Source organism: Haemaphysalis longicornis, unplaced genomic scaffold (genome assembly GCF_048455015.1).
Source record: "Haemaphysalis longicornis isolate Haplotype H1 unplaced genomic scaffold, Haemaphysalis longicornis Haplotype H1 scaffold_8, whole genome shotgun sequence".
In the NCBI taxonomy this organism is placed as follows: Eukaryota; Metazoa; Arthropoda; class Arachnida; order Ixodida; family Ixodidae; genus Haemaphysalis; species Haemaphysalis longicornis.
This window is the reverse complement of record NW_027526445.1, coordinates 122,189,709-122,217,525: the sequence shown is the minus strand read 5'-3', so window position 1 is coordinate 122,217,525 and position 27,817 is coordinate 122,189,709. Positions and strand designations below refer to the sequence as shown.

The 27,817-nt window shown below is 48.8% G+C and overlaps 1 protein-coding gene across 1 annotated transcript; it reads left to right on the top strand.

Annotated features, from left to right (window-relative positions):
- The first annotated feature begins 1,973 nt into the window (after window positions 1-1,973).
- On the top strand, window positions 1,974-23,016 carry LOC144149098 (condensin-2 complex subunit D3-L-like). Its single transcript, XM_077680632.1, has 5 exons — window positions 1,974-4,365; window positions 7,132-7,392; window positions 9,304-10,842; window positions 13,768-14,152; window positions 17,043-23,016. Exons 1-5 carry the CDS (start codon window positions 2,797-2,799, stop codon window positions 17,201-17,203), a joined length of 3,915 nt encoding a protein of 1,304 aa, XP_077536758.1. The 5' UTR covers window positions 1,974-2,796; the 3' UTR covers window positions 17,204-23,016.
- Window positions 23,017-27,817: the final 4,801 nt, after the last annotated feature.

Sequence of the window (27,817 nt, the reverse complement as noted above, 5' to 3'; positions counted from 1 at the left end):
CCGCGACCTTGACGGTCCAGGTGGAAGGTTCTGTAGTTAGGGAACACAAAAATTGTGCCGGGGTCCAACCAAGTTTCCTGTAGAAGAATTATTTCGGGTGAAAACTTGGCAGTTAAAGTATAAAAGTCCGGTAAAGAAGAACGAATCGGGCGGCAATTCCATAGTAACACCTTGATAGAAGCCATGATTAGTTGATATTAGCCTCAGTCACTGCTCTGTTTAGGATGTCCTCCGATGTGTTGTCGCATAGCTGGTTTCCTATTTTTTGACTTCGCAGAAGGGTGTGGGGGAGGTGACATGCCTCTTTTGTTGCAAAAGCACACAATCATATCCCCCGTCGACGTTTCATCACACGGATCTGGGGGCAACGGGACTGAGAAACAATCAATACATGGCTCGCAAGCATCCTGGGGAGCTTTCGATAAGTCGCTTCTCAGTAGATGGGGTGTTTGGGGTGATCCGACTGGTGGAGGGAATAACAGCCGGCGCCGTTGCTGCATTCTGCAATGGCGCTCACGCAAGCACTGTTGTGTCATTAGCCGTGGTGTTTGTATGGGGTGGCGGTACCAAAGGCTGGGGAACTGGGAAGCTCTGAATAGGAGGAGCGGGGGCCTGAGGAATGCTTAATGATGGATGAGGTAAGTTTAGATGTACCTGCTGCATAAACGCAAGCATGCCCCGAAACGCGTGGAGCAACCGAGAAAACTGCGACGACATTACTTGAATTTGAGCTCTGAAAACCTTCTGAAAAGACACCTGAAAGGCGGTCAACCGCTGCTGGTCTGGCTTTTGCAACAGCAGCATCCACAAGTGAAGGCAAGGAAGAGTCCATAGCAGTGACCTGACGGGAGGCGACACCCGCGTATCCAAAAGCCCGTTCTTTAACGAAGGCCGTGGCTTCCGCTCGCGAACAACGACGCTTTTCCAGGGCCTCAAACACGCCCACTTCCTGAGCTCGTGCGGGGCAGTTAGAGTAGTTTGCTGGATGTCCCTGCTGACAGAGACAGCACTTCACCTCGTCTCCATTACAGTCAAGCTGTGAGCGCGCCCCCACATGAGCAGCGGCGAAGCGACGATTTGCAACCGCTCGAGGAGTGACCAAACCGCACACACCTGGTGCACTGAAGAGGACGCGGGTTTAAGCGGTCAACTCTGAAAACCAGCGGCCAGACCTTAATTTCAGAGGGGCAAGAGAGACCAGCAAATGTCGCAATAACTGTGGGGACCTTGCTGTTGTTAGCCTCTCGGCTACAGCGGTACACCGCAATAACACCAGCCTCTGAAAATTTGCGCGGCACGTCCGAAGCACTCACCGGAATGGAGCCGAACATGCGACAGTTTAGCGGGTCAGAAATGCAGGACAGGTCTTGAGGACCTGCACACTAAGCCACCCTTGCCAAATGGCCGGACCTCGGTCACAGACTGGACGGCCTCGGGATGGTTGAGCCGAATTGACGCTCCATTGGTTGGCACCAGAGCCACAGGGACCCTGTTCACGCCACCACTCGAGAAGAAATTCAGAGGCAGCTCCTGCGCAGAAAGGGAAGCCGACCACGGCGACGGCCCCTGGCCGGGAGAGCTGAACGACATCAGCTCGCCTGCTTCCCGAGCCTACAATTAGGGTTGCCACCTTTCCCCTAAAAGAAAACCGGCCCTCGGGGGGGGGGGGGGGGGGGGGGGGTATATAGAAGGTTGAATTTGTGTTGGAAAACTGACGCCACGTGTTTTTTGCCATGCAATGTAGCGTTTTCCTAGTGAGAAATCAACATAAAATTTGCGCAGAAAGTGATTAAGAGTGTCTAAAAAGGAAACCTAAATGTGATTTTCTGGAAACACGTGACGTATTTTCTTTGCTCACATGTCTGCGCAGCTCGTCGGCACATATTTATTGTCGTCGCTGAATTGACGCTTACAAAATGCCAAAACGATCGTAATCGTGGCACGATGGCCAAAAAAACCGGCCAATCACGGCCGGTTTTAGGTATGGACCGGCAACCGGCCCGCTGTCTAAAAAACCGGTCGGGCCGGTCAAAAACCGGCCAGGTGGCAACCCTACCTACAATTTAGGGGAAGCTTCACCGTTCGAAAATTTCACGATAAGCACAGTAGAAATTGACCCGAAATACGACACCCTTGCCGTTGTCAGATGGAGGGGGGGGGTCGCACAGAAGTGCTCGCCCCCAGAGCAGTCAATACACTCATCCAACTGGCCAAACCCCGAAAGGGGAAGCAGAAAATCGAAGCGAGGAACCGAAGACCCGTCAGCTGCTGTCGCCGGCGGTCGAGAACGACAACGCACACTCAGATGCGACGACTTCGGGCTCTAAACCGGAAAAGGGAACTGGCAATGCATAAAACCAGAAGCAAGCGGTTGAGGGAAAACCCGGAAGAGCAAAAATTTACCATCAGCAATAAAATTAAAACTCACTACTCCGGCTGACGAATAAGTACTTTGACGCGTTGCATTATATTGCCAAATAAAGAATTTTTAGCTAAGGTTTTATCTCGGCTCAAAATGAAGGCGTTTTGAAGAACTACTTTTCGGCGCGGACTCTCTCAGAAAAGCTTGGCTCCGAGCGCTGCCTGCAGGCGCAAGGCGGTCGGCCGCGACGTCACGTTGATAGAGCGACACTATTGGCTGGAAGGGGGTAGTAGAGGAGCGACGCCCCTTTTTTCTTGCTTATATAAACACAACCTACACGTGCGGTTGTTTACTATGCTGAGTGAACAGTAACAGTGGTGGTTGTGTGCAAGAGAACAGTACTTCGTGTGTAAGCCGGTGGGATTCTACTCGTCATGGATGCGGACGAACCGTACGATCTTGTTAGTAGAACGCTAACAGCGTTCACTGACTTGCCAATGGATTTGCTGGAGCAGGAATGGATAGACGAGGTGTGGGATAACAGGTACACGGATGCCGAGCTGCCCGACGTCGATCTGTTGGAGTCCTGTGAAGGAAACAGTTCCGCGCTCATGGACGCTCTCTCGAGCGCCTGCGAATACTGCCAGAAATGGTCGTGTTTTTCGGATACTGAAGACGAAGAGGGTGACGAAAACACCGGCGACAAGCTGTGGCAAACGCTGATGGACAACGGCGTTCACTACAAGTCTCTTCTCGCCTTGGTGTATCTGGGAATCTGCCAGGGAAACGCTTCGGGTGCCACTATCGAAAAGAAGAACGTTGGTCTGCGTTTCGCCAAGCTTTACTTCAACCTCGTGCTTGTGCCAGGCAGTTCGGCCTACCGCATTTTTCAGGAAAGCCTTTTTCAGGCTGCCGTTCAGTGCTTTCGCCTCCCAAACGACAGCGGGAGCGTACGAGGCAGCGGGAATGACAACGGCGAGCTCGTCGAAACCGAGGTCTGGTCCCAACAAATGTTGGACTTTGTGAGCAGCATGACGGAGTCGCTCAGAGACCTCGTTTGGATGCTGCAAGGGTTCAAGCTGCGCTCGTACATCGAGGTGACCGAATTTCTGATCGAACGCTTGTCCGACCTGCTCGCGCTCGACATTCCCGGCGCCAACGTGAGCTTCAGCATCAACCTCGAGAACCGCAACTGCCACTACCGCCAGCTTCCCACGTACGCCTTCTGCGCGCTCAAGCTGCTCTGCTTGCCTCAACACGGCGAGCCGGCGGACAGTTTTCGCGACATCACCAAGTGTCTGATGTCGCACATCCTCATGTTGGCTGCGGGCGACGCGCAGTCTGTAAGCCGGCCCTTCTTGAACGTACGGGACAACGCCATCTCGTTCCTTTGCCACGTGATGGAGACCTGCGACGACGAGGTCCGAGACAGCTTCGAGGACGTGATCATCATCTTGATTCACAACGTTTCCTTTAAAGCCGTCGACCGCACAGACTTCCGGCTCAAGACCACGCAGGCGGTGCACACGCTGATGGCCGTGCTGAACGAGGAGCGCTTCCAGAGGGTGGTCGAGTGGTTCATCAAGCTCACCCTGGTGCCGCTGGGCAAACGGCGCGTCTTCGCCCTCGACATGATCCTGGTCCTCATCTGGGACAAGCGTGTCTCCACGGCCAAGTGCTCGGACCTCCTCCTGGCGGCCATGAAGCGGTGCAACGACAAGGCGGCCACGGTCAAGACCAAGGCCTTGTCGGTGCTGGCCAGCGTGACCAGCCACCCGCCTGAGCACTGGCTACCCCTGTTGCGTGTGTCCAACCCGGTTGAGCCGGCGGACGAGGGGGACGGGGCGCAGGTGGCTGTGGAAGACGACCGGCTCGCGCAGCTCATGGTGATGCTCAAGTACCGCGCGGAGGACCCCAAGGTGAACGTGCGCAAGGCGGCCCTGTCGGTGCTCCAGAACGTGCTCTGCGCCAGCGGGGACTTCGTAACACAGGAACACGTGGAGGTGAGGAGCCGTCCGTTTCTTTACTACGTAGAGGTGGTTGCATTCCTTCAGTCAGGGCCTAAACCACATCCACAAGCGGGTGTCCTTTGAAAAGGTCGGGCAGACAACATACAAGTTTGTTTTATCCGAAAGATTTGCCGTTTTAACAGTGCCCCTAACGCCTTTCCAGCAACAAGTCATCCTTTATTTACTGTGACATTAATCAGTTTAAGTTAAATTAAAATTTTGATTCTTCCGCCAAATCGTGTTTCATGACGTCTGCCATACTGTGTTCATACTGCAGAGCCTTGTTTACCGTTAGTCAACCTAGATGATGCCACTGCACTGCTCCATACCGCTATTCGCCTCTGCTTTGTTTTTAACCATTTTTACACCTGGCTTGTCTTTTGTTGCGGTAGGTAGTTATCGTTTCGTGAACTGTGGGATATGTCCAATAAATAGGGTCACATAGGGCAATGTCGCTTACACCAATTGGCCAGTGTCGTCTGAGACAACCCCATAGTGTCACACTGCTGTGCATAACAAGCATAGTGCGCGCAGTACCAACAGCAGTACACCCGGGTTCATAGCTTCCATTGTTTCACCGTACCATTCTTGCTGCTATAGAATAGCTTGTTCTGCAAGCTTATCTCTTTTCAACGCGACTTCTAAGAGCATTTTTGTGAGTTACAATCATTGTCATTCCCACTTAAACCGCTCAGCCAGCATTCACATTTCCCGCTCTACGAAATGGTACTACCATTTCGTGAATGTCGCGCCTTTACCGTCCACCAATGCTTTACCAAAACAAGAGAGCCAGATGAAAGCCTCGGCGTTCTATGGCGCGTTGAATAGGTGTTCTTGGTGTTGCCTTTTGTACCTAGTTAGAACGTGTTTACTAAAGCAAAACTGAGCTCTTACCTTAATATATAAGGGCTTCAGATCACAATAATGTCTATGCATTTTCTATTGCAGCAGTGGTCCTGTTTGCGATGGCGTGTTTGCCATTATGACACGACCTAATTTATTAACTACTTGCGAGATCAAGTTGTTTATGGTTTTTAAGTGAAATTTTGGTTTCAAAAGCACACACAGATAGTTACAAATTTTTCTGACGGCTACAACCTAATGCGCGTCGCAAAGGGTTATAAGCCCTGCCTAACTTGTGTTTACTTTTACCTGCCGCGGTGGTTAAGGCGTCGCTTGTTCATTTCCCGGCTGCGGCAGCCGTTTTTCTGATGGAGGTGAAAAGCAAAAACGCCCGTGTGTACGAGATTTCGGCGCGCATTTAAGTTCCCCAGGGGGTCAAAATTAATCTGGAGCCCTCCAGTACGACGCGCCTCATCGCCTGCGTTGCGCGTTAATAAACCCTGCAATCAATCCATCAATCAATTGTTTGCTTTTGCTGGCCTCAGCTAGTTGCACAGCTGGGCATATTAACAGGTTTTAGTGCTAGAAATGAGCAAGTGGGTCGCATGGCCATCCCCTTTTTTTCCTAGTTTCGTAGCCTATTCGAGCAAAGTTTACATTAAAAGTGGTGCCAGTATAATTCTAATGAGACAATCTTTTGAACGCATCGAACTTGTGTTTGGTGCTATATAATCAGAAAAAAAGGGAATGCAGACGAAACACAAAGTTGGTGCATTGGAAAGATTTCCTCATTAGAATCGTACTGACACAACTTTTAATGCAAACTAAACAAGGGGCTCTGCAGTCAGCTGCAGACTTAACATCGTACTAGCGTTCGCTTGAAGATCTGCTCTGGATGCGTCATTGCAGACTTCACAAAATGCACCCTTTTTCGCACCCTTGTGTTTGTTCTTTCCCTTCATCTCTGCTGCGTTCAACTTCAGTTCACATGCATCAGTCAAGTTTGTCCTCTTTTTGGGGGGCCAGGAAAACAAAATACTGGTTCCTTCGAAAGAGTTTGCTGCATTAAGCTGGATAATAAAGAAAACGGGTAAAAGAGTGGTGGCTTACTGTGACTGCCTCTGTGACGTGGCATGAGCTAGTTTGTGCAATTCCTGGCTGTCATCAAAAGCTGATAAACTCGGAAATCATGTGCATCCTTGATAACTGGACACCTTATCTTGTTTTCAAGTCCTTGAAAGTCCAGATCTCCTTACAGACCCCTGAAAATCCTTTAATTTCATCAATTTTTATTAAGTACGCAAGCAACATGAAGCTATGTAGGGACTGAATTATTATTGTTTTTAGTCAATCTTCTGTACGAACTAAAAGTTTGCTTTTTGTAGCACTGAACGGGCTTATCCCTGCTTTTTTAACAGGCAATCATGAGAAATCGCCGTAGGAGGAAATGTCTCTGGAGCTATCGTTTTGACAAGGGGGGCTGGTCAGGAGACAAGTACTCTTGTCGAAATGTTGACTCCAGTGACGTTCCCAATTTTTGGTTTTATTTAGACATAACATCACTCTTAAGATTTCTAACTGACAATGTAGTCCTTGAATATCCACGCTAAGAGCCCTGAAAGTGCTTTAAAAAAAAAAAAAAAACCCTAGAGTTTTCCTCGTATAAACCAGCATGAACCATGTAATCTGGATTGCGTGACCGCAGTGATCTCTGGTTTTGCTTGAATGCTAGCGTGGAGCTAATTTGCCGACCACGTACTGATCTTCGAGCTGCAGCAGCGATAATTTTCTTTTCCCAAGACCCGCGATTTTTCTCCCATAAAATGCTCAATTGTACACGTTCTTTCGGTAGGGGAGGGGTGGGGTGTATGGTTGACGTTGCGCATCACAGCGGGAGTGCGGGGCCTTCCCGCGCAGATCCTGAAGGAGAGCTGCCTGGACCTGGCGCTGCTGGTGCGCAAGCAGGCGCTGCAGGCGCTGACGCGCTGCCTGCAGGCCCATCCCCAGGAGGCGCTGCTGCTGCGGCTGTGGCTGACGGGGGCCCTGCCCCTGGTGCTGGACGCCGAGGACTCGGTCATGGAGAAGGCCGTCGAGGCCGTCGACATGCTCATCCTGGAGCCCCTCTGCCGGCCCAGACAGGGCGCCGACGCCGCCCTCGGGTGGCGCCTGCTCGCACAGGCAAGTGGCGACTCGCGGCCGGCAGCGTTCTTCAACGCACACCGGTTGCGCAGCTCTGCTTCAGAATTCGGCCAGGCCCTCATCCTGCCTTAGGGTTTCATGCTAATATATACTAAAGGCAAATATGGCACCACTGTCTAGGGGTGCCACGCTTCAGCGAGTGTTCCGTCGTGTACCAAGCTGGCACGGCTCATAAAGAGGCTGAAAATGTGGCTCTGGCTGCAAAAAGGCAACGATCTGTAAAAGGTTATTCAAATTTGTTTTATTATTATAAAATTAAGATTTATTTGTCAGTGATTATTTAGAAGCTTCTTGCACGATGAGCAAAAAGAAAATGTTACGTTTCTTTTTTTGTTCTTGTTGATTTTGGCTTCGAGATAAGCCAAGTAGGCGAGGAACGTCACTAGCTGCACAGGCTCTGCCTGTGGCCACCCTTGATTGGAGTGCCAGATTTCCCTCTAGTATGTATTGGTATGCAACTCTGTGGCCCCTGCTTCGTTGAAGCAGAGGGGATTGGTGCGGCACCTAGGGGGCAGAAACTGAACTTTGCAAACATTTACTTAATAACACTGCTTAATAAAATGAAGCATGCTTTTCAAACACAGAAACATTGACCCTTTGGGGGTCAAATTTTTCACCCAAGTGCAACCCCCCATAGTCATTGGGGGTCAAATTTTTCACCCAAGTGCAACCCCCCATAGTCAGTTTTTTTTATTGGTGATAAAAATTCTTTGGACAAATCTATTTCAATAAAAATGTAATCTGTTTTAGCGCGATCATGAAGTGGCAAAAAATTTTTTGTGTTGTTCCATATGCATGTTTTATTCATGAGTAACATAAGAAAAAATCTAAAAGTTTCGTGGGCGTAAAAGAGGGAAGCGCCTGGAGGACGAAACCGAAACCAGCTGCTGCGCGCCCGCACGTGACCTGATGCACAAGCGATAGCGGGCGCACCGCTGTAGTAAAGCTTAGAAAGAGAAAAGAAGAGCCATCGGTGCAAGAAAAAAATTTCCACTATTTCCGCAGTGTGGCAGCACATGCGGAGCAAGAAAAATGACCGAAAAAGGTGCACCTTTTTAAACATACAAGCAATGATGTACATGTACGTCATTGACCATTTCTAAGGTGTTTGAAGGGGATGTACATGAACACCATTGACCCTGAAAGGGTTAAATTAGGTAATGTTTACTTAGGTTTCCAGGTTCTTTTATGACTTGCGGCAGAAGCCGTAAGAACTTGAGCACCACTTCTGCAGACTTATGACAGGCTAGTGAACTTGCCCGTTCCCCCCCCCCCCTGGAGTAGCAAGCGCTATCGTTAATGGGGCTGACCTCTTCAGCTTTCATTAGTTTTTTTTCTTTCCCCCAGCACAGGGGGCCCAATTGCGAACCGGTTTTTGATACATGTGGCTTACGGGGAGTTTCGCTACTGATGTGTATGGAGTAACTCTGGTGGCCGGCATGCAGTATAGATGTGGCCTTCCAGAAGGCAGTGTGGTTGGTTTTGGAGGAAACTCGTTCCCGGATGGGTATTGTGTTGGGGCAGATGCAGAATTCAAGCCGTGCCAATGTAAAAACAAAAACGCACACAGGGCCTAGACTCCTTAATCCAGGAGGACTACATCACGGTGGCTTTAGCTGTACTCTGTTACGAGTTAAGAACAGCAATGGAAGTTGCCCCTGGGCCTTTTTACCACAACCAGCTGTCCCTCCAAGCACCGCTAAGATTCCGTTACCTGCGAGTATTGTGGGAAGCAGAGAATAAAAGCACAGAACAAAACACATGCAAAAACAAAAGTTACGACCTCAGTGTTCTTGTGAGCGTAAATTATGAAGTCAAACTGAGCAAACAAAGCAGCTGATGGTGGGATTTTTCAAGGTATTCAAATGCGGGCCCTGCCCCCCTGTGCAGGTGTCCCAGGGCCCCTTCCAGGAGCACCACAAGTACCTGCAGCAGGCTGTGCTCCAGCTTCACCGGGGGCAGAAGATCCGCACCAGCCAGCTGCAGCACCTGAAGAGCCACGTGGGCGGGCCCAACGACGCCTCAGTCTGGCTGCTTCTGTCCAAGCTGGCGCTCTGCTGCGACATTGGCCAGGGGAAGTTTGCGCTCGGCTACTGGAAGCAGCAGTGGGAGGGCGAGCGGGGCCCCAGCGCCTCCACGGAGACCCTGAACCACGTGCTGGCCGTGCTGCGCAAGGTGTCGCGGCAGCTGCCGCCGAGCGCCGTGCCGGAGCTCATTGGCGACCTGGAGGCCCAGCTGCAGCAGCTGAGCCTGCCCACAGAGATCATCCCAGCCGCCGTGGAGTGCCTGCACAGCCTCAAGCGCAGCGTGCAGCCGAAGCGGCCCGAGGTGGGCGAGTGTGCCGTCGAGGCCTGGTGCAAGCAGGCCCTGGACAAGTGCCAGGCCTTCCTCTCCAAGATGCTCGCAGCCGGGGGGGACCTCGAGGCGCAGGAGGAGCAGCTCGTGCGGCACCTGGTGCTGCTCGGGGAGGCGGCGAAGCCTGCCCCGCGTATTGTGTCCCGCCAGCTCCACCACTTGGTCCAGTCCTGCTTCGCGGGCGCGGAGAATAAGGGGGCTCGCCGCAAGTCCGCGGGGCGCCGGTCGTCGCGGGGAGGTGGCTGCCCGCAGGTGACACGGCTGGTGCGCGCCCACGCAGTGATCGTGATGGGCATCCTGAGCCTGCAGAACGAGAGGCTGGCCAAGAGCGCAGTGCCAATCATGGGCGATGCGCTGGCAAGCAGCGCAGACCCGATGATGCGCGCCAACCTGGTGGTGGTGCTGATGGACATGTGCAAGCGGTACGCTTTGCTGGTGGACCCGTACCTGCCCGCGGTGACGCGCTGCCTCAAGGACCCCGTGCGGGCCATCCGCAGCCTGGTGCTGAAGTGCCTGCTGCAGCTGCTGGAGCAGGACTTTCTCAAGCTGCACGGGCGGCTCTTCTGCCGGCTCCTGTCGGTCCTGACCGACCAGGAGGCCGAGGTGCGCGAGCTGGCAGAGTTCGGCCTGGTGGAGTGCGTGGGCCGGCGGCAGCCACACATATTCTACCAGCGCTTTGTCGAGTGCATGTGCTACCTGAACGGCTACTCGGGTGGCGGCCAGGCGGAGAGCATCGTGGAGACCTCCGAGCGGGACCGGCGGCTGTTTGGGGTGGGTCGGGAGGAGCGGCTGGCCCAGTACCGCTTCCTGCTGCTCAACATGCCCGACGAGGACCGGTTCAAGCTGACGCTGGTCCTGACCCAGAGCGTGCTGATGCCCTGCGCCGAGGAGCCCGGCTCCACGCCGGGCATGGAGGAGCAGTGTCCCGAGATGCTGCACGACGCCCTGTGGGTGCTCTGCTCGGAGGAGATCAAGCTGCAGTCCATCGCAAAGGCGGCCGAGGACGCCGCCCAGGAGGAAGACCTCAGCCGGGCCAGCCTGCAGATCGTCCGCGGGGCCGTGCTCAGCAACGTGGTGAGTGTCGACCCCAGGGGAGCGGCTTTTCGCATGGGCTATTGCGACGCCATCACCTCTCATGTTGGTTGCGATCACGTATGCGGCAGTATGAGCTCACATTACAGGCAGTTAAGTGTGGCGGGCACCATGCCTTCGTAGTGGAAGAGTGAGACATGAGCGACCAGGTGTCAACAGCAGTGCGCATCGGTACTTCTATGTTAAATGTGTTTTAGTAACTTTCCTTGTTTACCCCCCTATTCTTCCGGCTACAAAAGGAATATGCATTGCATTTAAGTGCAAATGGCTCCTTCAGCAAGCTTATAAGCCCTGCCTAATTTGCGTTTGCTTTTTCCGACCTCAGCCAATCGCACAGCTGGCTGGTATGACATCATAGGTTCTGTTGCGGGAAATGAGCGAGTGGGTCGCATGGCTGTTCCCTTTTTTCTCCTAATTCTAAAGCTTATTTTAGCAAAGTGTGCGTCAAAAGTGGTGTCGGTATGATTCTGTTGATTCAATCTTGTGTCTTGTCTGCATGGCCCCTTTAAATACCAGCGGTGTACTTTTTCTCGTCATTTGTAAATTTGTTAGCAGTCACCTTCCCGACTATATGAGATAAAATCTTGTTAAAAGTGAGCTTTAGTTAAGTTTAGATAGTGAACGTAGGTGTCCAACTACGTCTTCTGCTAAACTTCACTGTTTTTTATGCTATTGACATGCAATTTTCCAGGATGTGTATAATGGATGTCTATAAAGGATATGCAAATTTTCATACAGAAAAGCTTAATAGTTCTTAGAATAAAAATTTTTTCAATTTTTTTTTTTTCGGTTTAAAGGAGCCATGAAGACAAAATACAAGTTTGTTTTATTCAAAAGATTTCATGTTTTATAGTGCCCCCAGCGCTTCTCCGGATACAAATGATGCTTTATCGACTGAGAAATTAATCAATTTGGGTTAAAATTTTGATTTTACCGCTAAATTGTGTGTTTTCGTGGTCTGCAATGACATCACGGGAACAGACTGCTGTGCAGCAGATTCCGAAGCCTTGTTTACCATTAGTGAACCTAGATGGCGCCATTTAAAGCTAGCTTGTTTTTGTTCTGGGAGAAAATAATCGTTTCGCGAAACATAGTGCTCGCTCAATAAATATGGTCGCGTAAGACACCGTGCTTGCGTCGTTCAGCCAGTGTCATCTGACACAACTCCAAAACTCCGCAGTGCTGTGCAGCTAAACCAAGCATAGTGTGCGCAGTACCAGCAGCAGTACGCATCAGTACTATGTTTACGTGTGCTTACGTTTACGAGTGTTTACGTGTGCAGCATGCGAGAAGGTGTGCATCGCTGGTTTAAAAAAAAAAGAGGTCCACGAAGGCTTTAACCTCGCATGATGGCCACTCACAGCCCATGGGGGGTGTAAGAGAACTTGATGTGTTTGTGAGGCGTTTGCAGTCATGAGGGAGGATTTTTATTTTTTACCGTTTTTGCAGTGCTAATTGTAATGGCGTGGTTACAAAGGTATTTTTTGTAACTTGGTAATATGTCGGATGTTGTACTATGTTGTAATTTGGTACTATGTTGGATGTTGTGTATTTTGATGTGAAAGCATTGGTTAACTTGGTAGCTCAAAGAAGCAGTTTCATTGTGGCCTAGAGATGTCACCCGAAATGGCCGACAGGTGGTACACAGAATGACTGGGGATCAAAGAATAAAAAACAGACGGGAACAAACATTCGTGGTATGGGCGCAAAAAAAGTCCAGAAACGTGTTGTGACAGACAAGAGGCTTAATCACTATTTTACGCCGATGCCAGTACTCGAAGTGTACTCGAAGTGTGAGCAAACGGGTGTAAAAAGGAGAAATAAAATGCGAAGTGAGCGGTGCGAGATTGCGTTCCCATGTGGGTACAAGCCTGGCATTTCCTACTCCTATTTTTTGTGTGCAAGTGTTAAAGGGCCCCGCTGTTCTACCTCAGTAGCCCAGGGGTAGAATTGTGGGTTTCGGAATGAACGCCCTTAGTTCGAGCCCCAATGATGCCAATACTTGCTCCCAAAACCCGCCAATATGTTCTCCCAGCTCAATTCTGCGCATTGTTTTTGTAAATAAAAGTGGTTTCGTATCTTTTAGGTCAGTTTAGAGGTCAGCATGTTTATTGACCCGGAAGTGCGGGCTTGAGCAATGGGCGCATCCCTAATTGCTCTGTGGCTCGCCAGGGGAACCCATAACGCCTTTGCATGAAAGCACAACACCTGTTGACAAAAAACAGTGGCCAATAAGATCTCGAATCTAGTATGTCATATTTGCTATGTCTGTTGTGAGAAACATGTGTGACTGCACTGAGCATTTGTAAGGGACGACGGAGAGCATACTCAGGCACTCGTCTTATGTGTGTGTATTCTGTTGTTCATCTTCGTTCCTTGCAAACGCTCAGCACAGCAAAACATGACTCAGGGGCAGTATTCTCGTGTTTTGTCCGGTTTGGGTCTGTTTCAAAAGTGTCTGTTTCAAGCAAGCCATGATTAACTAAAAGTGAACACTTGGATGTGATACCGTGCAAACATCGTGGAGCTGTGAGCCACACCTTCTCGGAGCAGACGATTTTTCGTCACCTTGATGGTTCGCTGGCTGAACAATAAACACATTAAAGATAGTTTAAAGCAGGTTTAGTCATTTAAAATGTGTTTACTAGAACAGTCGCACAAAAGTGCACCCAAAGCCTGCCTACAACTGGAAGTACGTCACAATAAAGCGGACGCGTAAAACGGATGTTTTCAAACCGGACAAACCTAAGAAAACCACCCCAGCACCAACTGACCCGCTTGCAGTGCTGCTGTAGCAGGAAGGTTTGAGTGCATGCTGAAGCACGAGCCCCTTGTCTTCCCTGCCAATTGCCGCGAACGGCCGCAGGGCACGGATGGCACCCACCGCATGCCTTTTTTTCCTCCCAGGTGCGAGTGAACCTGGTGGAGAACGTGATCCCAGTGGTGATAGCGCTGAAGAACAAGCTGGAGGCGGCCCAGTCGCCGCTGCTGCGCTCGCTGCTGGTGTTCCTGCGGGACCTGATGCGCGACTACAAGGCCGAGGCCAAGGAAATGCTGGCCGCCGACAAGAAGTTGGCCAGTGAGGTGGCCTTCGACCTGCGCCGCCTGGAGCGTGAGGAGCAGGAGGAGGCAGCCGCCCTGGCCGTCGACAGCCCCACCACCCCCAGAAGCACGCCGGGCCGGGCACCCAGCCGTGAGATTCAGGAGCTGCTGGACACGGCGCGCAAGCTTAGCGAGGAGGCCGTCAAGCGCCGCTCCGTCATCGTGCTGCCCGACGTGGCCGACGCAGAAGGTGGGTGTCGGCTCACCGCTGGATCGCTTTTGAAGGCCCAGCCATTACTCTTCTTCATTGTGCGCTGCCCAAACTTCCAGGAAGTGGCTGCAATTTACCATCACTGCTGGAACTGCTTACCAGTAGCTTGCGTTTTAAGTGCAGTACACTTTAGGGGATCACCTTCGAAAGCCAAGCGGTTTATATAGTTATATAAGTGCTTGAAGCTCGTGCACCGCTGGCACTTGACACTAAACAACGGGGAGATGTATGACAAGAAAACTGCAGGTACATTTGAGGCAAAATATATGAAATTAACCGGCATCGCCTGCATTCATTTAGTTAGGAATGCTCGTTGGGTTGGTTTTACGGTAGTAAGCGAAAAAAAGTGGCGGTGCATCGCCAGCACGTGCGGGAGAAAAAGCAAGCACAAGAAAAAAAAAACCTCCCGCTGCCAGTTTCATGCAGGGGGCACGCGAGCACTGAGAAGGCGGGAAATTTAAATTGCATTGGGGGGTAGCAGTGAGCGGATAACGGCGCTACAGCCCATTAGGGCGAATCGCTGCTCTGCACTTCCGACAGCTTTAAAACATTGAGTGGAATGGCTTTAGTTTTTACAGCTACACTTTCTTCTGACAATGCCTCTGGGATCTGTTTCTGCCATTGGCTGTGAGGATGTGCAGCAACGTCCAAAACAGCAGTATCATCATCATCATCATCATTGTCACTTTATCTTTCGTTATGATCTTTTTTTATCATGTGGCGTAGCAAGTCAGGTTCTATGCCAAGCTAACCTCGTCAGTTTCATTAAAGGCCGTTCTCTCTATAATGGTAGTGACTGCCCAAGTTGTAGAAGTGAGTGCCGTTTCATTTCCCCAATCGAATACTTTCCAACTGGGCCAACTTGCTTACTTACCTTTTTGGTGCCATCCCGCGCTATGATGTTGCTTCAACTTAGTCATTAGAGATAGGTGCCAGAAATTCACGACTACATTTATTTAATGGGCCGCAAAGATAAAATATGAGGTAAGGTATATTAAAAAGGCTGCTGTGTCCAGATTAGTGATATGTACCATTTTTATCGCAAAATTCAAAACCACTGTGGAACCTCGTTATAATGAACACTGATATAGCGTATTATCGGCTATAGTGAAGTAAAAACAAATTTTGGTTAGCTACGCTTTATTTCAATGACACTTATTCTTTTTTATAACGAAACCGGAACCACAAGAACTGGAAATCGCCATTTTTTGCTGACTGCTTGCGGCTTCCGCACGCGTATTTCAGCTGTTGTATTTCGCATCTTGCTTTCTTTTTAGGCAGACTATACGAAAATAGTGTTTTCAAGAGGTCGAAATTTTGAGTCCAGTTGGACTGCCACTCTTGTGGTTGGTGCCAATGTTTGATGGTGCAGGCCATCAAGGCTGCCATTCTGTGCATTGCTGGGCACTGCCATACCAAGGTGGTAGTAAAAGGGCCCTTCTTGATTAGCTTTCACCTTGGCGACTACACCAATCGGAACAGGCTTCCGGGGGGTCTCTACTTGTAAAGTGTTCAGTCTCTTCAGTTTGTAGGCATGCTACATCTGAATAGTACACCAGGGTGGCCAGCTGCTAGTGGGGTTGAGGAGCTGTTTTGTCCCCAGGAGTCTCCTCATTGCCCATTGCAAGTTAAAAACAGCAACTGCCATACAGTTGCCCGTTTGTCTGTATCACTGCAACGACCAGTTTCTCAAGACTGAACGTGTTGAGGCAAAAATGTCAGTGCGTGTGACTTGAAATGTGGTCGTGAGCTTGGCACGTGGTATTGTCTGCTCTGTTATTTATTAAGCCTGGTTTTTGTTGCTGCCTTTGTCCTTAGGCAGGCGCAGCAGGTCACATGGAATGGAAACACTTGCTGTGTAATAGTGTTCATTGTTGGCTAGAATCCACAGTGCAATATGCAGTGACTAACGATCACTGTGGATTCTAGCCAACAATGACCACTATTACACAGCAAGTGTTTCCATTCCATGTGACCTGCTGCGCCTGCCTAAGGACAAAGGCAACAACAAAAACCAGGCTTAACAAATAACAGAGCAGACAATACCACGTGCCAAGCTCACGACCACATTTCAAGTCACACGCACTGACATTTTTTGCTTCAACAAGGTCTCCATGACGGCCAGTTTTACCGTGCGCCCCATGAAATTCCCCCTCTGAAAAGAAAAGCTGTTTTCATGATGTGCACGTAAAACGCCTTCAGGGCGCCCGCACGGTCACTGTTTTGTGACCCTAAAATGGTCTTCACAGCAGTGGTGCGAGTAGTTTGGCACAGGTGTAAGGCCTCCTGTTTTATGCTGTTCGTAGCTTAGCCTGCCTGTTGAGGTGGCCGCAAGGGGCTTACCCTAAAATTGCCATGGCCAGTCTCCTGAGTGCATGTGCGTTTCACTATTTCTCAGTGCCATGAGCCGTGCTTGGCTTCTTGCTCAACATTTACGAGTTGGGCGAGCTGGTGGCAAGCAAGTTTGCACATGCTCTCTAGAGCATGCGTATCTTGTGAGCACTAATGAGTTTTCACTTGTGATAGCGAACGCGCCCACAAGTGCTCGCGAGTGAACGGGGACCGATGATAGCTTTTGTAGTCGTGAGTTATTGCGCACTTGCTGGTCTGCACACACCGGGGACTAGACTCGTGCTCTAAGTCGTGGCATTTCGTTAGTCACTCGCTCATGTTCGAGTTTGATGCAAGTGCAAGCGAGTTTGAGTACAGGTGAGCATTCGTAAATGGATTCGTGGAGTTACTCTGCCCGATAACTGGAACATGCTAGCAGTCTGAAAGGGCGAGCAGCCGAACACTGAAAAATTGACTGAGCATGGGTGCTTCACTTGGTGCTTTCAATTGACGCCTTCCTTTGTACCCGTGACTGCAGGCGAATCCCCCGCCGGTCCAGTCGGGGACGCCGGGGCCGAAGGTTGTAGTGGCCCCCTGTCAACGACTCGTCACTCAACGCCCTCCTGCCCATCCAGTCCCCGACCAAGCAGCTCTAGGTCCACTGCCCAGCACCATGCACCAAGCACCACTGCCCAGTGATCAGGGGCGCAGCTGTGCTCTCCTCTGACGAGGAGTATTGAACCGGCCCCTGGCACATTGTTTTCTAGCGCCATTAAGGGGGGGCCACTGCTCTTAAAAAAAACTTTTTTAATTTTTAAGTAAGCTCTGTGAAATTTGTCAGACTTGCTGCTTTTCCCCCACTGATTTCAAATATGGCATTGTTTTTTTAGGTGGTCAATTAGTTCCAGAGATAATTAAGGTAATTAACCAGTTTTGGAGGAACAATACACAAAACTGTGTTGGTCATAAAAGTAATCTTTACATTTTCCGACACTATGAACCCTGGTGAGTGCAATAAGAGGATCAGTTTTTTTTTTTTTAATGCACCGCTTGGAACTAATTTGACAAACTAAGTCTGACAAATTTCACAGAGCTTGATTTTGGGCTCCTGCATTGGCCCCAAATCGTTGTGGGGCACACGCCACGGTTGTTTTAGAATGGACTGTGCCCTTTGTTATGTTGGCTTTTTTTTTTTCCCTCAAGGACACGGGGCTTTGTTTTTGGTTGTCCACTGTATCTCTTCCTTGTCATCGTGAGTGTCTTTGGTAACCATTTGTGTGTACAGTTCTTTTTTGTTTATTTATTTATTAATACTGTAACCCTCACTTGAGTGTCGTTACAGGGAGGAGTACAAACAAGAAAACAATACACAATGGCAATACATATATTAGGTTTCGTGTTGCCGGTAGAACAATTCTAGCGAACATTCAAACGCTTTGACATTGGAACTAGCAACAGCGAGACGGTCAGCTCCTGCCAGACGGACCGAAAAGAACATCCACTGCAACCACCACCATGATGCAAGAAGCAACGTCACCAATTGTCCTGCAGCAGCCACGGGAACCGCCATCCTTCCGAGGAGCCCCCGCAGAAGATCCAGAAGAATGGTTGGAGAAACTGGAGCGCGTCCGGATCTTCAACGGGTGGGACGACGCAGAACTGTTCCGGCATGTTTTCTTTTACTTTGTAGATTCTGCTCGCAGTTGTTTCAAGATCCACGAGAGCTCCTTGACCAACTGGGCTCACTTCAAAAACTAGTTCCTGAAGACCTTTACTAACTACCATGGTCAGAAAAGAACGCGCAGTGCTTTTGCTAAAAACGTAGCACCCCAACGAAGGGGTCATGATCGTCGAGGAGATGAAGCGACTTTTTCGCCGTGTGGACCCAGAAATGACGGAGGAAAAGAAACTATGGTTTCTGATGCGAGGTGTGAAGCAAGAGCTCTTCGCGTGCCTTGTTCGCAACCCCCCCCCCCCAGGACAGTGTACGAATTAGTGTCTGAGGCCGCCGCGATGGATAAGACGCTCAAAATCCGGACGAAGCAGTGCGACCGCCCAATCAATGCGCTGGTTTCAGAGACGATTGGTGCTGGCGCTATTAACTCTGACTCACTACGCGACACCATCCGTGAAATGGTGAGGGAGGAGCTGCGGAAACTTTTCCTGACAACGCCACAACCTCAAGTCGCTTCCCTGACTGGCGTGATCCGGGAAGAGATACAGCAGGCTTTGGGAACTTCTAATGCCGTCCGAAGCACCCCGCGAGCCAGAGGCTATGACCTACTTTGCAGCTGTTCGTCGACCCCGCCCTGTTCCAACACCTCGTGAAGAGGCCCTGGCGTACCGCCGCCCAATGTCACCCGCCCAACCCCCTGTAACCCGAAACCAGGCGCCAAGGAAGACCGAGGTGTGGCGAACGCCCAATAATCGCCCGCTGTATTACCACTGCGGAGAGGCTGACCACATCTACCGCCACTGCCCTTACAAGAGGCTAGGTTTGCAAGGATTCTCTATCGATGCACCTCGCCCTCTCCCTGGCCAACGACCACGTGAGATCGACGACTACCTATCTCAAACCAGCCGTGACCCAGCCCGTTTCAACCGCTCGGCGTCGCCCTACCCATACGAGTCGCCGAACCCCCTTAGCAATGCTGACTTCGCACGTGAAAGGTCCCCCAACCCACGCTGGGGAAACTAAAGGCAGCAACTTCTGGAGGTGAAGTTGCACAACGGCACACACACAAAAAAAAAAAAACCCTCCAACGACGCAATTAAGTGTGCGCTGAAGATTGTGATTCACAACATGCCCTCATTCCGACGACCTGACGGAACCCTTACGAGACTCCCGAACACGACGACGGCTACACAGCTACATTTGAAGGACCCCTGTGGCCGTCTTGGGCGGTGGAGCTTGCGCCTGCAGGAGTTCGACGTTACAGTCGTTTATAAATCCGGCAGGAAACACTCCGACGCCGACTGCCTGTCCCGCGCCCCCATCGACCCACCACCACAAGACTCCGATGAAGACAGCGCGTTTTTCGGAGTCGTGACTGAGAGCGACCTAGCCACCCAGCAGCGTGCCGACCCCGACATGCGCGTCATGATAGACTATCTTGAAGGACGCAATGTCTCCATGCCTAGGGCGTTCAAGCGGAACTTATCAGCATTCAGCCTCAAACTCCGTTCTCGTTCCGGGGCTGAAATTCTTCACGAGGACGAATTATCTACTCGTCTCCGCAGACCTCCATGACAATTTTGGAAGCGTGCCACGACGACCCGTCTTCCGCACATCTCGGCACAGCTCGCCCTATAGCAAAAATTAAGGCGAAGTACTTCTGGCCCCCCCTTATAACCGACGTCACCCACTACGTCCGGAGCTGCCGTGATTGCCAGCGACGAAAAACGCCGCCGACAAGACCCGCCGGACTTCTGCAACCGATCGCCGTCCCATCGAGACCATTTCAACAGATTGGAATGGACCTTTTAGGCCCGTTCCCTACGTCACGATCACAGAACAAGTGGATTGTCGTAGCGACAGACTACATGACGCGCTACGCAGAGACCGCCGCTCTTCCGAGGGGGTCTGCACAAGAAGTCGCCAAGTTCTTCATAAACGAAGTTGTGCTGCGACATGGAGCCCCTGAAGTCCTTATCACGGACCGCAGAAAGCCTTTCACTGTGGAGCTTATGCAAGGAATCTTGCGCTACAGCAACACAAATCACCGAAGAACGACGGCGTACCACCTCCAAACAAACGGACTAACAGGACGTCTGAACAATATGATGGGGGATATGCTGTCAATGTACGTTAACATTGAACACAAGACTTGGGATGGAATGCTCCCATAGGTCACGTTTGCGTACAACACGGCTATCCAGGAAACTACGCAGATGACGCCGTTCGAGCTTGTTTACGCAAGACTGCCGACTACGATGCTTCCTCATGTAGAAGACTACCTGTGTGGAGGAGTCCCGCCAGCTCACTCGAGTTCGTACAACGGACAAGCAGCTGGTGGATGCAGGGCGCTACAACCTCAGACGCTGAGACGTCGAGTACCACCCAGGGGATCGTGTTTGGGTTTGGAGTCCCATCTGACGATGCGGACTAAGTGAGAAGCTTCTGCGATGGTATTTCGGACCCTGCCAGATTCCACGACGTGTCGGCCACCTTACCTACGAGGTGATCCCCGATGGTGATTCCGCAACATCACGACGATGCACGCGGCTTGAAGCCGTCCACGTGGTTCGCTTGAAACCTTACTATGCAAGATGTAACTTTTTTTGTTGTTGTTGTTTGGACTGTCTTTTATTTTAGCATCGGGTCAATGCACTCTTAGATGGGGGGGGGGGGGTAATGCCACGAACCATGTATAAGTTTATTGTTTGTTTTTGCTGCCCGGCCATGCCCGGCTGTGTTATCTGCGTCCCAAGTGAAGCGAGTCTTCCATTCTTAATTTTTATGCCGCACGGGCTATCACGTTCAAATAAGCAGACTGTCTCGCCCTAACGTCACTAGCCCAGAATGATCTTCTTTGATCTACAATGTTCTGGATGTAAATGGACGGTTCCAGAAACACTCGCGCCAAGAGATAAAAGCCTGCAGAGCAGACGCCATGGCATTCGAATCGTCGGCACCAGTCTACTCACGTCACTTTGTTGACTGCTGTTTCACTGTCTGTGTATTCTTTGAGTTGTTAGGGGAGCACAAGTTCGCTCCAATAAACTTTTTTTTTTTCTTCAAGACAGCTGCGTCGTCTTTGGCTACGTGACACCCTTTGGCTACCCTCAAGGACACGGGGCTTTGTTTTTGGTTGTCCACTGTATCTCTTCCTTGTCATCGTGAGTGAATGTCTTTGGTAACCATTTGTGTGTACAGTTTTTTTATTTATTTATTGATGCTGCAACCCTCACTTGAGGGTCATTACAGGGAGGAGTACAAACGAGAAAATGCACAATGGTAAAACGTACATTAGGTTTCGTGTTGCCGGTAGAACAATTCTAGCGAACACTGAAACGCTTTAACATTGGAACTAGCAACGGCATACTCTGGAAGTCTATTCCACACTTCTATGGTATATAAGGAAAAAAAGAATTTTTAAACCCATCTAGACGAGCCCAAAAAAAAAGGCCGTATTGGGTTACTGTGGTCCAACCAAGCTCCCCGTTTGGGGGCGGGTTGTATGTATGCGTCTTTATTTATTTTCACTTCATCTTTTATCATTCGAAACAGGAGTTTCAACCTTTGCTTTTCGCGGCGCACTTGCAGGAGTTCTAGTGTACATGATAACAAATTTGTGACGGATTCAGTCCTGCAGTTCCGTGAGCAAATTAAGTGCACTGCTAGTCTTTGAATTTTTTCTAGTTTATCACTCGGTGACTGCTGAGGAAAGTTCCATACAACAGACGCATACTTCGAAATGGGGCGTTCCTAACAGCATACGAAAGGCAGTGAAGTTGTACTGGCAGTCTGAATGGGATAAACAAATTAGACATAAATTACATCTAGTCAAACCTTGCATATCTGAATGGAAAAGTTGTAGACACAGAGATTGTTTCTTCGAGGTTGTTTTGTGCCGGCTGCGTATAGGTCACACTGCTGACACATGGCTTCCTGTTGAAAAAGGAAGAGGAACCTATTTGCGAGCACTGCGGAGAACCTCTTGCTGTACTGCATATCCTAATAAGTTGTCCATATTTAGAAGCGGCCTGCATGAGACATTTTAGAGCTTTATACACCTTTTGTATACCCTTACACCCAATGCTTTTATTTAGTGATGAACCAATGGTACCTTTGACTAAAGTATTTGAATTTTTTAGACACTGGCTTTTTACACCAGTTTTAGCTACTTCATCTCACGGAACAGTTTTTAAAAATAATCATTTCTGTGTTTATGATACTTTGAGCAAAACTTTTAACTTGCATTGATATCTTCTTACCTTGTGTTTGGCACATTATAACCAAAACATTGCTGCGCCATTAAACCTCAACGTCATCATCAAAATAGGGCGAATAAATGTCTTATATGCAAGTAATTTAACATCTCTAGGAGCGTGTTCTAGTTTTTTCCTCAAGTAAAAAACAACTTTCTGTAGGCTTTTGAACACACCTCCTCAGCATGGGTGTGCCACCCCATATCGTTGGTAATAGTCACTCCTAGGTATTTAAAGCTGTGTGTTCTGGTCAGAAAGTTATTTCCAATTTTATAATCGTAAGGGAGTAAAGATTTCTTCTTGGTTAGATGGGTGAACCTTTTCTTTGAGAAGTTAATTTTTATTCCCCACTGGGCACACCAATTACGTGAGGCTTGCAGACATCGATTAATTTTGATTTGGTCATTTGCGTTAGTTACAGGGGTGGAAATTAAACAATCGTCTGCAAAAAAAGTTTGATATTGTGTTTGCTTATTGCCCGAGGCTGCCCCACACATCAGTGAGATCACTTGTCCGTCCAGAGTTTATGTACATTTTAGTGTTTTACATTTTTGCACAATAAAGTCATTTTGGCATCGCTACTTGTGCAATGTGTTCTTCCCCTGTTAACAGACCCACAGCGCTGTTTGTTGGAATAAACCAAACCCTGCAGCACAAAGACTGCCACGTTAATGCAGATTTTCTACCCCTGTGATGTCGCAGGCAATGTGGTTTGTGCAGTCTCTGACAAGTCTGCAATGCATTGCTCGAATGCTGGCATGTTCGTATTACCTGACCAATGATGTCGCTGCGGTAGTAATTTGCAACGAAAGTGCGACTGTCTTATTAACTAATGAATGAATGGTTACAATCCAATAAGAAAGGCCACCAGCAACCGTAGTTTCTCACCGAAGGGTGGACACCGGGAACGCCTGCTGGTGTGGGGAATCCGCAATATAGACAGGCGGGAAAGGGAGAGCATATATACAGAACAGTGCGCCAAAAAAGTCCCCAGTCAAGTTCATCACTGGGAGAGGAGAAAGCGGTGTGCCTGGAGGAGTCTCAAGGCGGCAAATTGAATTTTAGCGGAAGTCTTTGCCCTGCATGAGGCTCATAGACAGGCACTTTAAGTACTTCTCTCAACTTCTGATAGCAATGACAATCTTGCACTGGTTGCCACACTACACTTCCCAATCGATGTCACCTTTTCATAAAGGACTAGCCCTGACTTTTCAGGCCCTCCAGCAGATCGGTTTCGGTTTTGTTCATGAGGTCAGGGTCTGAGTTAAGGCTTCAGTGGGGCGTGACTGTTATGTCGAGATCTGCAATGCGTGTCTGGCTCGGGAGATTTCTTGCCTGCGGCTGGGTATTGACTTCGACCAACAGTTCTTCAGTTCTCTGTTTCTTTGCTTTGTAGGATTTTCCTATTATGCCTTCTATGAACTTTGTGACCAAGAATACGGACAGTGAGGCAACAGGCTTTTCGACAGGGGTACTTTCTTCGTCAGCCTTACCCTGTTAGCTGAAGAGGTCCCAGAGCTCCCTGCCTGTTAAACAGACAGGGAGCCCATCCGCCGGAGCTTGACCTGGGCTCTGACGGCCACCGTTTGAGGTTTCTACCCTTCACCTTAAAACTCATTACCACGGTTGGTTACAGCGCGAGTATGGGGGCTCGGGGTCCGCGGTGTCGCCAATACCGTCACCAAGATTACTCAAGGTGCCCGTGCGGGGAGCTGGTGAAAAGGAGCGAAAGCACAGCAATGGGAGAAAACACAAACAATGCTATGTCCTGTCGCTTTTTCCACTCACGTCTTCTTGCTGTTTCAAATATGACCCTAGGCGACAGTGCGTGCCATGGTAACAAGTTCCAGGTTAACCTAGACCATTTGGATGGAGTCTTCTTGCCATCTACTGTCAGTGCCTTAAAACTGTAAGTTAGCTAGGCCATTTCGATGACACATTTTCGTTCACAGATAAAACCACGCTGAAACCTATCACAACTACTGGTGGTAATCACAAAATTTCACCCAACATTTCCCAAATATTATTTAATGTGCAACAAAGATGAGGCGCTTACAGAATGATTTGTCCATAGACAGCCAGTAACAGTCCGTGGGAGCTGTAATACATGCACAGACAAGGAATGTACTCCTCTTCAATAGAGAAGAAAAGGAAAAAAAGGCAAGAAGTACCTTTAATGGTGATCACGTAAGCAGGACCAGATCCTATTGAGATTCCACTCCTCTGGATTAAAAAACTTGCCGAATTTGAGTTGCGATAGCTGCATACTCATTATTGTAGATCAGCTGTGAAGTTGTACAAACAGAAGGAACAACTAACAGCAACAGAATCTCTTCCCTTGAGTATATTAGTGCACTAGTTAAGACTAGAATGTAACTGCTTTTGAACAGTAGTTTAAGCGATTGAAGTCATTTTGAAGTGAGTCTTTCAAAGGCTCCATAAAGCTTGAATCAAATACAAATTCCAAATAAATACAAGTAAAATAGCAGCCAAAAATAATTATCGTTATAAGTAAAAAAAAGGTGCATATATCAACTGCGGCAGTCGGATTATACACTGCCTTTAGATGATGCAAGTATTTGCCACCAGGAATTTAAAGGAAACGGAGGTTAAAAACCTTAGATGACCAAGTTTAGCTACAATGTTTTGATACATTCATCTTCCTTTTCAGTAACACTAAATCTGTACGTACATGGTATTACCGTCAGGAAATATATGTACACTTTTTATGTGCTTTGAAACGCATCTAACTGATGCATCTCGGTATTACGCAGAGCAATGCACTTGTTAACAACAGCAGGTGTAACAATATATACATCAATTGTTGACATTTCTTTTCAGCTATGGTCTTCAACTTTCATGCGAACATCATCCCATAGATAAGCACAGCAGAGAAATCAGGGTTGGTGGATTTTATCAATGTAACTACGAGTGGGCAGTATTTATACGAAACAGCAATTATTAGATCACGCAGTTCAAATAAAAACATTATTAACCCTTTGATTCTGCACCAAACGAAAAATCCGCCTGTTCTATCCAGGACCATGGTTGCGCAATGTAATAAATACTCTTACAAATAAATACACTTACAAAACGTCAATTTACGAATAGACGAATCAAGTTTGTGCGAAATGTGGCGAGAAAGAAGGTTGAAAGTGCAGTGCTGAGGTCAGAAGTGTGGGTGGATAACATCATGGCCACGAGTTCTTGAAGCCACAGAGGAAAATATTCCGTCCCGTATACATCATGCAAAGGTGGTCAAAATGTACCTGAACAGACTGTTCATTCACTGAAAAGGTCAGTAAACACAGCTGCCTCTGAGGTGAGTGACACTCAAAGCACCAGTGACACATATGCGCAAAGAGAGAGAATAAGTCGACTTGAAACGCCACGCACCATTTTTTTCGATAGCTATCTAGCATTACAGGCTTGTTTTTGATAAAAAGTTTCACAAACGGCATTTGGTGTGGTTCTGGGGTGGTGGTGAGAATAGGCAAGAGAGAGAACGGTTCCCGCGTTAGTGGCACACAACTTTCACCACTAATGCACTTCATAGAACCTCGAAAGCTTTTTTTTTTAACTTTTTTTGTCTGCAAGTTTACGCTGGTCAGCAAGCAATACGTGCAAACTTATTGCGATGAAAGGATACAACAGCATGACATTTTTTTGGCATGACGTTTCAGCTTCCTTAGAGGCTGAGAATGAACTACGTTGGCTCCAACACCTCACCAGGAATTCTGCTTCTGAGCGGATATAGCGTTTGAAAGTGTGCTTTTTTTAATCTTTCTTTGCTCTCCGGGCATTATTTGTCAATTGCTGAACACAACACGAAAGGGACACTGCTCCATACAAAACTTCTCGCCGACTTGCTTCGTCGATACAAATGTGTCCCTGACAAACGTAGCTTGGCACTTTGAACGGGTTCATTCGAAACAGTTGCGGTTGGTGTGTCAACAGGAGTTAAAGCTCTGGTAACAACGTGATGGGATTAAACCTGAGAGAGGGGAAGGGAATGGCGAGAGAGGATGAGATTGTCATGGGTGAAACCAGAAGTGCTGCTACCTTGAGTCTGTACGAGCCACCGCTCCAAGAGTACTGTCCACAGGTTGGAAACGTAATTTTCTTTTTTGAATGAAAGAAACTGATGAAGAATGAGAAGCAATGTGTCTAATTTCAAATATCTCTGTCACAAAATCCAACACTTATCCTACCTTTTTTATGCCTTCTTGAAGACTGATCTGCGTTGCCATCTTTTAAGACAGCCGTAATGTGAATAGAGAAATATAAGTAGTATTTTGTAGGCATTCACCCACAGACAGGCAAAATAGTTGGTCATAATAATACCATTAACAACAATAACTTGACAACGCACATGCAGCTGGACTAGAGTGCTGTGTTTAAAGTATGGACAAGTGACTTCAATTCTAGAAATGTTGCACAAGTGTCTACCACAATGAGACCGTTTATAACAACAACAAAAAGATCATAAACAATAAATAGTAGATGCACATCCCCACAAAGACTCTGCTATAAAGCAGTGAAATTAACAGTTATGGTCCTCTTCGGAGTATTTTGTTGGAATGGCTCATTTCACAAAAAGGTACACGCTCAATGTCTGCAGGCAGTTTGTGGCTGCCGTTAGTCGACAAATGCGTGCGCCTTTTCATCAATACTGAAACCAGATTTTCTGGAAACCTAGGGCAGCTGCTTCCAAAGTCTATTCCTTGCCAAACTGGTGGTTGTTACTACCCATTACCGCTGCATCAATACAATTACACAAGTGACCAAGGGTGTGGCAACTACAATTCACATTTGGTTTCCGATTCCGGCAAAGAAGAGCTACACTGTTTTTCTTTTGTTGCACTTGTGTCGATGAGGTCACAGTGAGGAGGGGGAGAGGCAAAGCCATTTACATGTCACAGTGAAGAACCTGTTGTTATTGACGCCTTTACACAGAGACTACATTCAAGAATTAGGGGCAAGATATCCATCACTGCTAAAAAAGAGCACACCTTGTATCACTTGAATGAAACGTGGCAGCGACCACGCTGCAGCAGCAGCACTGGGAGTCAGGCCGCAAGCTTACAACCTATCAACCAGAGTTCTACCACCAGAAAGCAGGCAAACAGGTCCATTTTTCCCACTAGGTTCCCCTCAACCTCAGCTGCATGGCATTTCATGCAACACTTCAGCCCAGAAACATCAGACACGTTCACCAGACCACGCTAACAGCTGGTGAGCAGTAACTCTACACAGTCGGCGGCGAGATGCGGCACGACACCAAATAGATTAATGTACAACAACACATTGGTTCAATGTGAACCACGGATACTCAAGCTCCACCCACAAACACTCGCGGAAGGCCCGTTCCGCACTTCTCCC

Excerpts from the sequence above, each read along its gene's own strand:
- LOC144149098 (XM_077680632.1), top strand. The coding sequence starts at position 2,797 with ATGGATGCGGACGAACCGTACGATCTTGTTAGTAGAACGCTAACAGCG. Across the intron at positions 4,366-7,131 it reads TAACACAGGAACACGTGGAG|ATCCTGAAGGAGAGCTGCCT; the intron begins GTGAGGAGCCGT and ends CTTCCCGCGCAG. Across the intron at positions 7,393-9,303 it reads GGTGGCGCCTGCTCGCACAG|GTGTCCCAGGGCCCCTTCCA; the intron begins GCAAGTGGCGAC and ends CCCCCTGTGCAG.